This window comes from Trachypithecus francoisi, unplaced genomic scaffold, assembly GCF_009764315.1.
Source record: "Trachypithecus francoisi isolate TF-2019V2 unplaced genomic scaffold, Tfra_2.0 Lachesis_group1, whole genome shotgun sequence".
NCBI classification, from domain to species: Eukaryota; Metazoa; Chordata; class Mammalia; order Primates; family Cercopithecidae; genus Trachypithecus; species Trachypithecus francoisi.
The window spans coordinates 118,333,140-118,347,007 of record NW_022681454.1 but is presented as its reverse complement, the minus strand read 5'-3'; the positions used below and the strand labels follow the sequence as shown (position 1 = coordinate 118,347,007).

The window sequence follows — 13,868 nt, the reverse complement described above, 5'->3', positions numbered from 1 at the left end:
ACATGAAATTTAAATAGCTTATCACATAAATTTTACTTATTTCCTGAAGAGCATCTCATTTTATATGCACTGTATAAAATGCATATTTATACAGTTGATTTGAGGATGGGATCTGGGAAGAGGTGACGGTGTAAAGAGCAAATCCTATCATGGGGTGTTACAGTAATAGCTGATCAACTTTATACAACTCCCTCAAGCAGAACAATTCACTTTTCTGTTCTCCTACAGCAGCGAGCATTCTCTTAGCCTTTCTAATTCTGATCTAGAGGGTTGTAGGGGTGATAAAGAGTATCAACAAGGAGCAATTTCCAGGAGGTCCAGTTTGTATCTCTTCCGCAGAAATGAACATGGTGGTGTTTTTGTGTATGGAGCAGAAGCAAGGGAGGTGAGGTGCCACAGAGGCATGAATAGTATGGCTGGGATATTTCTGGGCCATTGGAGTCACCAAGATCACTGGGGCTGATTCAGGTCCTAACTAGCCAGGACAGGGTCCTAGGGCCTGGAAGCTTCCAAGGAGTATGGACCTCATTCCCAGCACATGCATGGGTGCTTTAAGGTGATCCCATCTAAGCAAACATCATCTATGGGTCACTCAATTCTTACGGCCTGCAGCACCTGGGAAGGTGTGCTGTTACTTAAGAACCTGTCTTACTACCCAGGTTAACAACACATTTTAAGACTAGAGCATGTTGCAAAACATTTCTTTGTTTTTTGGAGGGGTTCACGTCAGGCCAAGTTGAGTCACCTCTAGAAAGGTGCCTGGAAATCTCTTTTTCTGTTGTCTCCTGCTTTTCTCCTGTCCTTCTCCTGGGGAAGCTGCTTCTATCCTCCAGGTGCCAACAACAGGTAAGTCCAGGTAGGATTGTGACAGTAGATTTTTACAGCCCTTTCTGGGTGTCTTAGGTGTTTAGACTCTTTGGAGAAGCACATTTACGAGACACATAAACCTTTCTGTTCCTGGTGTTAATCATTTCTCATAAATATCTATGATGCTTGTTATGATCAGATACCTGCTTCCTATAAGAGATGAGAGTTGGGAGGAACAAGGTGGGAAAAGGGAAGGGGAACCCTCATCTTGCCACACGCCATAGAGGTACGTAGGCTAAGACCTTGGGCAGCTCCGGGGCAACATCTAGTTGTTTTGAGACCCCCGGGGAGGAAACTGAGAAGATGAAAGATGCATGAAGTCTAACTCTGAGTGGGGGATGAGGCACGCTGTTAGTGGGAGTGTATGTGGGGTCCACACTGTGGGCAGTCGTATGTGATTGTAGTGACACAGCTCCCTCCACCTACCCATTTGTGCATCTTTTAGTTGCTGGAAGCAGTTATGCTCTTATCTATAGTGAGTATCCTTTCTGCTTTTTAAAATGCTTGGGTTTTCTTTCTATGAATTTCCATTAATGTGCATCTTTAGGAAGAGAAAGATTCTGCTTTATTCATATGGAGTCATTTATACAATATAAACTGAAGTTCAGAGCCTTTATGAGGTACATAAATATGACCAGAGACTGAAAAGCATTGGGAGCATCTACTAAATGTAGTATGTTATTTTTCATGGCAGCAATATTATTTTAAATACAAATTCTATGGAAAGTGAATATAAGAATTTGTTAGTTAATACCTATAAATCCATTTAAGCTGCTCAGATAAATGGATAATCTAAATAGCTACGGTTAGAAAGGCTGACATGTGTTTGAGCTTGGCAACATAAAACCTTCATCCCTTGGCCTTTTCCCACAGCATTCTGCAGGCAAACACTGGCTCATTTGAAGTTCTGACCTTCAAGATTTCAAAAGTAGGAGCTGAGATGCAGAAGACATATGTCTCTTGAAATGTGTTTCTTTTTAGTCTGACGCTCAAAAGAAAAAATATGTTGATTAATTTGATGGTCATGCACACAAAAGTACACTTTTCCCTGTGAGGAAGTACAGTCACGAGGGTTGGGAGTGCAGGCTCTGGAGCCAGACTTCCTGCGTTCACATCCCTCTCCTGCCACTTGCCAGCTGTGTGATCTTCAGCAGGTCACTTAACCTCTCCATGCTTCAATTTTCATCCTTCGATAGCTTGGATATCTGGATGGCAATGTGCCAAATCACATGCCTTTCCTACCAAACACCTTGTTAATTAAGAGTGCTTAACATGTGCCAAGTACTTAAGCAATGCCTTCTTAATTGGTCAGTGTTCTCCTTTGAAAACTGGCACTAACCACTTGGCCTCACAGCAATAAGATTTCCTGGAAAGCCAGTGAAAGGTTATGGAATGGAAAGAAAGCAGGAGGGCCTGGTCTGGGCCAGGAGTTGAGGATGCCGTCGAGGCAGGCAGCAGTAGCCATGCCTAGGTCACTCTTGGGACTGTTCTGGCGCTCAGATTGCCTGAGCAATGGGGATACATCTGACTTCTGAACATTCCTCCTGTTCTGTCAACTCCCAAGATTCAGAGTGGAGACAAGGATATTTGACTAAGTTTCTGGCATAGTTCTTCTTGCCCTCCTCCCCACACTGTATCAGCAGTGGGTAAAAGATATATCTGATCCCCTTGGTTTCCGTAACAGGAGGTGGCAAGGGAAAGTAGGCACTGGGATCTGTCTTCTTGCCAAGATTACATAAAATGGAGAATTCCATCCGTAGGAACATGTGGTGCTTAGAGTGGAGGTGTGTGGATTCTGGGCAGTCAAAAAAAAAAAAAATCACAAATCTCTGCTAAACTTGTATAAGACTTCAAATTTCTCTCAATAGCCCCACGAGCAGTGTTGTGCTAGTTAATGTAACAACTGCCTGCCTGGTCCTGATTTGTAGCATTTGTCCATTTTCTCAAGGCAAACCCACTCATCATAGCTAATTTCAGGCTACCAACACGACAGCACTGAACACAGCTGGGAAGAGATGCGCAGTAACATACCACTATGCAGCATCTTCTCCACACAGCTACAACACATGGAATTAACCTCAAGTGCACAGACAGCAGTGAAATGTAGTACGTGGTTTTTGCTTTTAATGGCAATCACGGTTTTTGCTTTTAATGGCAAAAACTGTGATTGCCTTTGTACCAACCTAATAAAATAATTAGAAAGTGATGAGTTTTGAGTATTAATTACCTTTGTTGTTAACATAATTGTAGCTTTATATAATTTAACTTTTAATAATAGCTGGAATTTAATAATTGGTTTACAAAATTTAACAGTCAGCTCCTGTGAGTCATTACGAGCCAGTTCCAGCATACCACTGCCTTGAAGTGGATCAATATAATGTTATTGAGAGAGAGACAAAGAGAAAATGAAAAAAGATTCTTTTCATTTATGCACTAAGATGCTTGGTGGAGAGGCCTAGGGCCTGGAAATTTTGTTCAGTAGCTTGCAGCATTGGGGGCCCTTGGTAAAAGAATAATAACAGTATCTGACGTTTATATAGCAAAGCACATTTTTATTTAACATTTGCTCATTTTTGAGCCTCACAACAAATCCAAGGGAAGATAAGCAAGGCATGTTACAGACGAGGGGACTGAAAGTCATTAAGCAAAAGTGACCCCTGACAGGTAGAGTGGACACTAGAATCAGGTCCATGAGACTTGCAGTTCACACACTGTTTTCATACCACCCTGTCTCTTTGAACCCCTGTCATCTCTGGAGCAGCCACTTATTATAGTTAGGGATGTTGTCAGGCCTCATCCTCAGAATTCAGTCCAGGAGGCAATTCCACATCTTCATAAACAAAGAATAAAATAAAGTTAGGCCTACAAATGGGCAATGATAACTGGCTGTATTAGCAGCTGTCATAGCTGACTCCAAGACCAGCCCCAGTGATCCTCACTCCTTGGCGTTCATGTTCTTGGACTACTACACTGAATAGGGCTGACCTGTGTGACCAGTAGGATAGTGACCGCACATGACTTCTGAAGCTAGTGGTAAAGAGCACTGCAGCTTCTGCTTTGTTTCCTTTCATCACTTGTTCTGGGGGAAGCCCGCAGCTATGTTGGAAGCACCCATGGAAGGGAACTGAGGCCTCCCACCAACAACCAGCTCTACCGGGCAGCCAGCGAGTGAACCATCCTGGAAGTGGATCCTCCACCTCCACATAAGCATTCAGCTGAAGGCAGACCTGGCTGACATCTGAACGGAGCCTTATGAGTAACCCCACACCAGAATCACCCAGCCAGTGCTCCCACATTTCGGACCCACAGAAACTGTGAGCGATGATCAATGTTTATGTTGTCTGAAGCCACTACATTTGGGGTTAATTTCTTGCGCAGTAATAGATACACTGAACAGCTTTCAAAGCTGCGCGATATGGGCTTCAGGTAAAGTCAACTAGATACAGAAAGGTTTTAGAGACTCAAGAAACACTTTGAGTAAACTTGTTTTCCTCTTTTCACGAAAGAAACTGAATTTGGGGCCGATATTTGAAAACTTTGTGCTATATAACTTCTGAAATACATTGTATTCTTAAAGAGTTTCCAAATGACCTGTTGTCCATAGAAAAGTACATTCAACACTGAATGCATCTGCTACTCTGAAGAGCAAGACAGCTCGAACAGGAATTCACTCAGACAGCTCATAGCACGAAATCATCTCATAGCCTTTCAGACCCCGTCTTCACTGTCACCTTTCATTCTTTTGGGTCTCTGGGCCATGGCAACCCCTGTCTTTTCGGAAAGTAGGAATGGAGGGCTATAACGAAAGAAATGAATTCGGAAGGCAGAGGGCTAGGGACCCTACTGGATGTTGGGGGTGGAACTTTTAAATCATTTGCAAAACATCAGTCCCGACCTCCCCTGGGAGACTGAGCTGTTACCTCTTCTGGCGTCCCTGCCCGCGAAAGTTCGCTCCTAGGGAAGTCGCTCGCGTCCTCGAGAGCACCTGAAAGGATCTCGGCGAAGCGGAAGGCTCTGGTGCCAGCTGGGAGAGTCGGCGCCGGATTTCCTCAGCTCCTTGGCGCGTTTCCTCGGAGCCGGGGGAGGCAGAGCACGGACCCCGGAGTCGGCGCCCAAAGCGGCACGGCCTCGCGAGGGGCGGGAGTGCCGGGAGGTGGGTGTGCGGGCGGCGCGCTCGCCCTCCAGCTGCAGCCCGCCCCGAGCGCGCACGGCAAGCGAGCGCCGGCGCCTCCAGCATGGAGTGGGAACTCAACTTGCTGCTCTACCTGGCGCTCTTCTTCTTCCTGCTCTTCTTACTTTTCCTCCTGCTCTTCGTGGTCATCAAGCAGCTGAAGAACTCCGTGGCCAACACAGCCGGGGCGCTCCAGCCTGGGCGCCTCTCGGTGCACCGCGAGCCTTGGGGCTTCTCCCGAGAGCAAGCGGTGTGACCCGAGTGCGGGCACTGGCGGGAGGGCACCGAACTGCGCGGGCCCTGGGCTAGGTCTCCGCCTCAATTCTCTTGACTTCGTGGCCTCCCAGTTTCCAGGTGCGGGGCTCAGCGGCTCTGACGGGTCGGTTCCGGCGTGAGGCGCAGGTACCCGGGTCTCCGCTCCTGTGGGAGGCCTGGGGCTCGCAGCGCGTTCGGGTGCCAGGGACGGTGGGTGTATGGGGTCTGGGCTGGCGCTTTGCTCTTCGGGAGGGACCCCAAGTTGTTCCAGGGCTGGGAGAGATGGCGAAAAGAGAATTCGCCCCTTGGAGCCGGAGTGACTTTGGACAACAGCAAGCTCTTTTCGGTTCAACTGCATTTTAGTTATACCCAAGGAGTGGAAAAGTAAATTATTCGGGTTATTCAGTTTAGCTATTTTCGAACAAAATTGAAGGTTAACCTGAATATCCACATTTTTGAGAAAGAGTGTGTGGGCTTTGGGACTGGTGGCAGGAGGAAAGAGCGCACTTGAAGTATTTTAAATATTGCTTTAAACATTTTTGCGCTTTGAGAGATGGTAAATGGAGTTTGTCTGGTGGTGCTGGGGTGGGGCGTGGGGGAGGGAAGATTCAGTTGCCCATTTGGAGCGAGGAATCCCTTCTTCCCGGTGATCCTTACTCATATTCTAGCCACCAACCACAGTTAGTGCCTGCGGATTGCAGTGCAGGGTAGGTTTCGAATCTGGGACAGCGGATGGTGAACGTTACAGTGAGAGTCATTTGAAAGATGCCTTAGGGTTGGCCGGTACGTGACCTTTTGGGTGATGGCATGGAAGGCCAGCTAAAAGAGGTACTGTTTGCACAGCGTAGGGAAACAGGAAAAAGGACGGAGAGGCGGGTCTGTGGTTTCAGTTTAAATTACCAGAACTTTTGCAGAAGATGGGCGGGCAGGAGCAAACACGAGTACCAGTATGCCCTAAGTACCCTCTCGGTAATGTTAGTTTGGGAAATATCTTCATCCTTCGGAAGCTTTTCCCTAGATTTATGGCGTCTCTCTTTCTAGAGCCGAGCTGCTGCCCTTGACTGGTGCATAGGGGACCACAGCTGCAAAGACAGTTTGGGCCTGCAAAAAGAAGGCTGGAACAACGGGAGATGGAAGCTTTCTGCAAATGGTAGGTTGGGATGGCACATGGTTTCACGCTGGCCTTAGTTATGACTAAACTTCTAAAGATCCAGGGCCTGAAAACATGTAGGTTCAGGATGGGGGAAATGGGTACAAGGAAGGAAAGGGCTCTCTCCCACTCAAATCTGGCGAGCTTCTACCAGAACCACAAAGCCAAACTGACTCCTAACTCATTGGGAGAATCAGTGTCTCAGTAGAGGATTGTGGAAATTTGACTGAGATGTCAGGAGTGTTTGCACTTTTAATAATCATTCTGCTCTTTTGAAAAACAGTGCGGGGGTTCATGGGGTGAAATATGTGATGCAGATATATTCTGTCTTCAGTAAGGGAGGATTTGGGTTAGTCATGTCAGTGTGGGATAAGCTAAGTCATAACTATAGTACTGAAAATACTAATTTTAGACACAAAGACCATATAGAGAGGCTAAAAAAATGAAATACTGAAGTTTGCCTAAGTTGATAATATAAAAGTGAAGTGTAAGACAATTATTTTAATGCTTTAAAGGAAAAATAGTCTCAGGTGAATAATTTTGGCCCAAGACATCAGATAATTTCTCACTTTCTATTTCACTCTCCCCAGATAGGCCTGTTCTTAATAAATAAGTGGTTTACTTTAATTATTATGGTATGAGCAAATTCTCACCTCTTTATCAGAGTTATGGTAAGACTTGATTTGAATTCCCAGTTTGAATTCCCTGAATCAACTGCAGTGATTCTGTATTGTGCTTTGAACAATAGTTCTCTAATTGGTTGATATCTCCGCAGTGGCATTTAGTTAAAGGGATGTATGGTTAATACGGACATTGAAGATGAGTGTGGGAGTAATTAATTAGCAATGATAGTTTTTGTAAGGATTGAAAACAATCATTTCACACTTTAGAATAACCAGAATGGAAATTAGTTTAACCACATACTTGGCTTCTTGAGTTTGCAATCCTTTTATCTTCGTAGCAGCACCACTGGTATCCATGAGTTTAACCTGCCCATCATTCTTCCTAGACAGGAGACTACTGAAAAGTCAGGGTGACTAGTTTATTACCATCTGAGTATTAATCCAATCTCTCAGCTGGTTCTACTGACTCATGTTCCTTTTTTTTTTTTTTTTTTTGAGACGGAGTCTTGCTCTGTCGCCCGGGCTGGAGTGCAGTGGCCGGATCTCAGCTCACTGCAAGCTCCGCTTCCCGGGTTTACGCCATTCTCCTGCCTCAGCCTCCCGAGTAGCTGGGACTACAGGCGCCAGCCACCTCGCCTGGCTAGCTTTTTGTATTTTTTAGTAGAGACTGGGTTTCACCGTGTTAGCCAGGATGGTCTCAAACTCCTGACCTCGTGATCCGCCCGTCTCGGCCTCCCAAAGTGCTGGGATTACAGGCTTGAGCCACCGCGCCCGGCCTGACTCATGTTCCTAAGAAAGCAGGGGTGCCTTTCTATCTTGTGTCCAGGGTCATTTTATTACCTCCTTGTAATCAAATTCATTAATGACCAAGTTTCCATTTATCCAGGCCACAATGAATATTTATTCCTATTACTCAACCTCTGCTTGGAACTTGACTCTAAGCTCTGGGAATTAAGGTAACTCACATTTGCTCTTAGATCTTGCTGCTGTTGATCTCCTGCCCTGCCCTTGCTTTGTTAGAGGCTCTGCTTTTGAAACTTTGACACCTGTAGATGAGCTGTCTTTTGCTATTTATTTAATTATTCAATCATCATTTTTCCAAGACCTGACATAGACCGAGCTCCCAAATTAGAACTACTTTCAAACTCACATTTTTGGCTACCTTAATGCATTTTTGACTTAGATCTAATACTCTGACACCCACAGTGATCTAGGTTTCAGGCTTCTATATGTTGGCTACTCCATCCCCTGACCACCCCCTGTTCTGACTGTCGCTATGGGCCAAGTCTATTTTTAAAGACTGTGTAAGTATGAGATAGACATTAAAGCACTTGAAAAGTCAAGAATATTTAAAATAACTGCTTATTATATTAATGTAACTTCATTATAGAAGATTCCTATGTTTTATTTTCAATAAAAAGGTTTTTAGTGATTCTTCAGCAATGTTAGAAGGTGACTTGAATTTCTTACATTATAAGGAAATGAGCCATAATTCTATTATGTAATATTTGTATTTTATTTCAAATATTATTATTTCATCATTGTTTCTAAATTTCAGGTGTTCAAAATGGCTTCAGATCTTATCAAGACAATCTTGGTTGTTGCACTAATTTCCAAACTTGTAAGTGCAATGGATCTGCAGTTCTACTTGGCAAGATAACCATTTTAAATTGAATGAGAATGACATCACACTCACACCTGCAAAATCTAAAATGTCTAATAAAGTAGATTCCTATGTCTGAACTTCAATTTTAGGGCACAGCTGTAGATGCAGAACTGATGCCATCTGGTGTGATTCTACAGAATAAGAGAGAAAATTTACCCAGAGTGTGCCATGCACTGGCTTTTCTGGGAATGGCAAGGTGCCAGGATTTGTTTTTGGTTCGCTTGCAGGGGTGGAAACTTGGAACTAGGTGAGTAAAAAATATGAAATACTCTTTTTAGTTTGACATTCTATATTTCCAATTTTGTCTATAGTTTCAAAATCTGTGCAATGGAGTTAAATTTTAAATGACCAAAATTTTAAAGTTTGTAAATGGTTAAACCATTTAGAATAGTGGGAAATGTTTGGTTTTTTCTAAGTCACACTTACTAATCTAGAGACTGGTAGAATACTAAAGATACTAATGTAATACATAAGGTATCTACACAGTGCTGTACTTTGTTTTTAATTTTAACAGCTACTCTGAAATATTTGTGCATATTTAAGCTAAATCCACAATTAAAACTCTAGGATCATTAGAATGTCACTATCAGCTGTCTGTGTCACATACAAGGGAAGGTTAAGAATTGAGTTGTAAATCTTTGATGTAGTTTTTTTTTGTTTGTTTGAATCAGTGAAATACATTTCTCAGTCCTCCACTTTTTATTTTGTCTACACAAAATAAATAATGTTATGGGTTAATAATGATCTGATTAAGTATCTGAGTCATGAGCATCTTCCCATACAGGAAGCTGGATTATCAGAAGGGCATTTAGACCCAGTAATCAGAACCTAATAAGCATGCAGGAAAAGCTTTCTGATGGATTAAGGTTAAAAAAACCTTCTTATTGTCCTTAATAGTAGCCACTTTGTATAATGAACCCAAACATTTCGGCCATTCTTGGTCTGTATAAACAGATTCTGAAGACATGGGTGGGTTTGAGCTAAAACCTTTATCTGCGACTTTTGTTTTATTAGTATGACTCTGAAGTTACTTAAATTTATTGAATAGGTACAGATTCTTCAAGCAAGATGTCTTTTCCTTTCAGATGAAAATCACACTTTCCTATTGGGAATCAAGATGAATTTTTATCTTGATAATGGAATAGGAAGTTTTGGACTGAAGAGCGGCTTAAACAAATTAGAGGGTTTGTTCTTTTCTCACAGAAGAAGGAGGTTAGAGGCAGGCAGCTGCTGGTGTTGGTTCAGCAGCTCACAGGTGTCAGGCTTAATTAAGGTGGCTGCTGAGGTTACTTTGACTTTTTCCTCCAGGTTCCAAGATGGTCCCTGCAGCTGCCCACAAGAAGGAGGAGGAAGCCCACAGAGAAAACGGGGCATGCCAGTTCGAATCCACTTCCTTTTAAAGAGCTTCCTCAGCAGGCCAATAACTTTTGCCTTCATCTCATTGGCCAGAACTGTGTCATTGGCTACTGCTATCGGCAAGATTGTCTGAGAAATATAGTTTTTGTAGCTGGATATATAACTGCCTTTGACAAAAATCCATTTTCTCTTGATGAGGAAGAAGATAGTGGTGGATCTTGGGAGGACAACTAACATTTTATGCCCTGGCTACAAAATACAGTTGCAGAGGAGCATAAAGTTCAAAAAGATCAAAACTCTAGTTCCTTCACAACTGTCAAAGCTTCAAGGAGCACTGCTCCCCTCTGACAGTGAGCAGAGTGAAGGCATGTCAGGTGTTCTCACAAAACTCTTGACAGGACTGACCTCTCTTAGCCAATATCCTTGTCCCACATCAGGATTTTCTAGAGGGCCCTGGGTACCTGCGCACTTCCTTGGTGGCCATAACCTCTTCATGGAGGGTTGGTGTAGGATAAAGAATGTTCTACCACGCTGCTCCCTCATCTGCATCATTTCTCTCCTCTCTAATTTTCCTGTCAGTTATATTTTGGTGGAGTCTGGGTTTGTGTATTTGATTCCTATAAAAAGACCATTGCTTTCATGCATGAAGGAGGGGAACCTATGCAAAGAAAGGCTACCTTACTCCTTTCTGTGACTCCACCACCAGTCTAGGAATATCCTGGGAGAAGAATTGCCTCTCAAATCTGCTTCTATAAGCAGCCTACATCCTAGCTAAGCAAAGAAGAAACACTTCCCACATCCAGGGCTGTCTAAAAGAACTTTCTGTGATGACAGAAATGTTCTATATCTGCAGCGTCCAATATGGTAACCATTTAGACACATGGGGCTAGTGAACACTTGAAATGTGGCTAGTGTGACTGAGGAAGGAAAATTTAAATTTTGTTTAATTGTAATTAATTTAAATTCAAATAGCCAAATGGGGCTACTAGCTTTTGTGTTAGATAGCACAGTATACTTTATTCTCTTTCTTGTGTTGTAGAACCAGCTGGGAGAGGTGTGGGTCAGTCATGGGCTTGATGTCCCATGGTCTTCACTATTCTAGCTTGCCATTGAACTTGGCTCCCAGAGGAAAAGAAAGAATGGTGTTTGGAATTAAATTCAAGATGTTAACTTGGCATCTATATATTGCACATATTCCTGTATAGTGAATGGAATGGTCTCCTGGGAGTACCTGTGATTGATTTGAGTGATAACTGATCTTGAAGAAATGGCAGTACTGCTCCACTTCACCTTCCTAGTGACTATTGTGTGTTCCTAGTCAGAGTGACTCAGCAGAGATTATTTTGTTCTCTTGTGCAGTTTATTCTGTGTCATTTTATTTTTGTAATATTGTGGCAGCTAAATGATTATTCTGTGTATGTTTTTCAAAATATTAGGTGGCTTATATTTTTTAAAAGGCTATGAAATAAAAATAAACTATATGTAACACAGTTTTTCATGTGGCTTTTTATTGGTGAGTTATTATTACCAAACTTTATTAATGGTCAATTAGAATGAGATTCATAGATAGAAGTATTTATTTTTATGTTAAATTTACTTTTTAATGGGCAAATTTATATGCCAATTAATGTTATCTTCTTGAAATATTAAATGATTCTTCTATTATATTCAGAGTTTGGGTAAAGTATGAAGGTTGTATAATATTACTGGATTAGTTCTTATGTATCTGGTTGTTTCATCACACTAAGCATCACTTGGACCTTATTTCTCTACGAGTGCCCTATTTTGGATTGTTTGTCTTTTGTTATTGAGTTATAGGAATTCTTAATATCTTCTGGACACTACTCCTTTATCAAATATATATGCTTTGCAAATATGTTCTCCCACTTTGTGGCTACCCTATTCATTTTCTTAACAGTGTCTTCAAAAGATGTGTTTTAAATTTTAAAGTTTAATTTATCTACTTTTTTCTTTTGTGTTGATTGCTTTCTCTGTCCTAAGAGACTTACCTATACCCTGTCAACAAAATATTCTCCTGTGTTTTCTTCTAAGCTAGAAACTATAGTTTTAACTTTTACTAGGTCTGTTTCCCATATTAAATTAATTTTTGGCCAGGCGCTGTGGCTCACGCCTATAATCCCAGCATTTTGGGAGGCCAAAGCTGGTGGATCACCTGAGGTCAGGAGTTCAAGACCAGCCTCGCCAACATGGCAAAACCCTGTTTCTACTAAAAATTAGCCGGGTATGGTGGTAGGTGCCTGTAATCCCAGCTACTTGGGAGGCTGAGGTGGGAGAATCACTTGAACCCAAGAAGTCAAGGCTGCAGCGAGTTGAGATCATGCCACTGCGCTCCAGTCTGGGCAACAAAGTGAGACTCCATCTCAAAAATAAATAAATAATTTTTGTGTATGGTATGAGGTGAAGATTGAGGTTATTTTTCTCCCCATATATAAACAATGTTTCTGTTTTTGTTTTTTATTTGTTGAAGAGACTTTCCCCATTGGATTACTTTGACATCTTTGTTAAAAATCAAATAACCACATAAGTGTGGATCTCTTTCTGGTTTCTCTGTTCTGTTCCATAGGTAGGGCCATCCTTATGTCATTCTCACAGTGTCTTGATTACTATAAGTTTTATTGTAAGTCTTGGTATTCACCATAAAATATTATGCGTTTGAACTTTTGTAATCATCCACTCTAAGGCTGAGTCTACATGCTAAAAGGATTGAGTAATTTTGTTGAAAAGGGTTCAGATTCATTTTTTAAAACCCCACCCAACACTGTGCTTCCTTTATTTCTGCTCCCAGCTCCATGGAAAATCAGAGTCTACATCTGGGGTAGCTCTTGGTCAAAAGGGATGCCCTCATGTTTCAGCCTATCAAGATAAGCAAACTATATGCACATTGTTTTTACTTTGCTTTTAAACAAATTTAACCATTATTCTCTATTCATTTATTCAGCAGATACTTACTGAAGTTCTACCAGGTGCCAGACACACTGGCTATTTAGGCTGTATTAGTGAACAATAACAAAGCAACAATACCTTCCCTATCATGGAGCTTACTTGCATTCTGCACATATAGTTGTCCCATTTTTTTTTGTTTTTGTTTTTGAGTCTAAGAGTTTCACTCTTGTTGCCCAGGCTGGAACGCATTGGTGTGCTCTCGGCTCACCGTAACCTCCGCCTCCTGAGTTCAAGTGATTCTCTTGCCTCAGCCTCCTGGGTAGCTGAGATTACATGCATGCACCACCACCACGCCCCGCTAATTTTGTATTTTTAGTAGAGATGGGGTTTCACCATGTTGGTCAGGCTGGTCTTGAACTCCCAACCTCAGGTGATCCACCCGCCTCGGCCTCCCAAAGTGCTGGGATTACAGGCATGAGCCACTGTGCCCGGCCAGTTGTCCCTTTTTAACTGCTCTGTAGTATTTCATGTGTAAAAAAAGCATAATTTATTTAATTAATTATTTGTTAATAGGTATTTAGTTGTTTCCTGACTTTTGCTGTTACTGACAATAGTACATAATCCTTTCACGTAAATCTTTGATCGATCTGTGCATATATCTATAGGATAAACTCCTAGCTGTGGACTATCTAGGTATGTACATTTTGTAAAAATTCGTTGTAGAAACTTGAAACATGTATAGAAATAGAGGGAATATTGCTTCAAAATTTATTCTCATTGATTATTTTAAATTTTTATTTATTTTTATTGATTTGTTCTTTAATAGATTTCATAATTGAGGGGCAGTTTTCAGGTTATAGAATAATTGAGTTGAAA

At 42.1% G+C, this 13,868-nt stretch overlaps 2 protein-coding genes across 2 annotated transcripts; one reads left to right on the top strand and one right to left on the bottom strand.

Moving 5' to 3' along the window:
• Positions 1-3,404: 3,404 nt before the first annotated feature.
• On the bottom strand, positions 3,405-5,123 carry LOC117085859. The gene is made up of 2 exons (XM_033215153.1): positions 4,788-5,123; positions 3,405-3,697 (listed from the first exon to the last, which is right to left on the bottom strand). The coding sequence occupies exons 1-2, from the start codon at positions 5,102-5,104 to the stop codon at positions 3,667-3,669; spliced, it is 348 nt and encodes a 115-aa protein (XP_033071044.1). The 5' UTR covers positions 5,105-5,123; the 3' UTR covers positions 3,405-3,666.
• On the top strand, positions 5,023-11,581 carry TMEM155 (transmembrane protein 155). Its single transcript, XM_033215152.1, has 6 exons — positions 5,023-5,392; positions 6,335-6,443; positions 7,953-8,022; positions 8,625-8,687; positions 8,822-8,979; positions 10,041-11,581. The coding sequence occupies exons 4-6, from the start codon at positions 8,634-8,636 to the stop codon at positions 10,219-10,221; spliced, it is 393 nt and encodes a 130-aa protein (XP_033071043.1). The 5' UTR covers positions 5,023-5,392; positions 6,335-6,443; positions 7,953-8,022; positions 8,625-8,633; the 3' UTR covers positions 10,222-11,581.
• Positions 11,582-13,868: the final 2,287 nt, after the last annotated feature.

Coding starts and splice junctions, on each gene's coding strand:
- LOC117085859 (XM_033215153.1), bottom strand. CDS start 5,104: ATGCTGGAGGCGCCGGCGCTCGCTTGCCGTGCGCGCTCGGGGCGGGCT. Junction 3,698..4,787: donor GGGCAGGGACGCCAGAAGAG/GTAACAGCTCAG, acceptor TTGTTTATGAAG/ATGTGGAATTGCCTCCTGGA.
- TMEM155 (XM_033215152.1), top strand. CDS start 8,634: ATGGCTTCAGATCTTATCAAGACAATCTTGGTTGTTGCACTAATTTCC. Junction 8,688..8,821: donor TTGCACTAATTTCCAAACTT/GTAAGTGCAATG, acceptor CTTCAATTTTAG/GGCACAGCTGTAGATGCAGA. Junction 8,980..10,040: donor GGGTGGAAACTTGGAACTAG/GTGAGTAAAAAA, acceptor TTTTTCCTCCAG/GTTCCAAGATGGTCCCTGCA.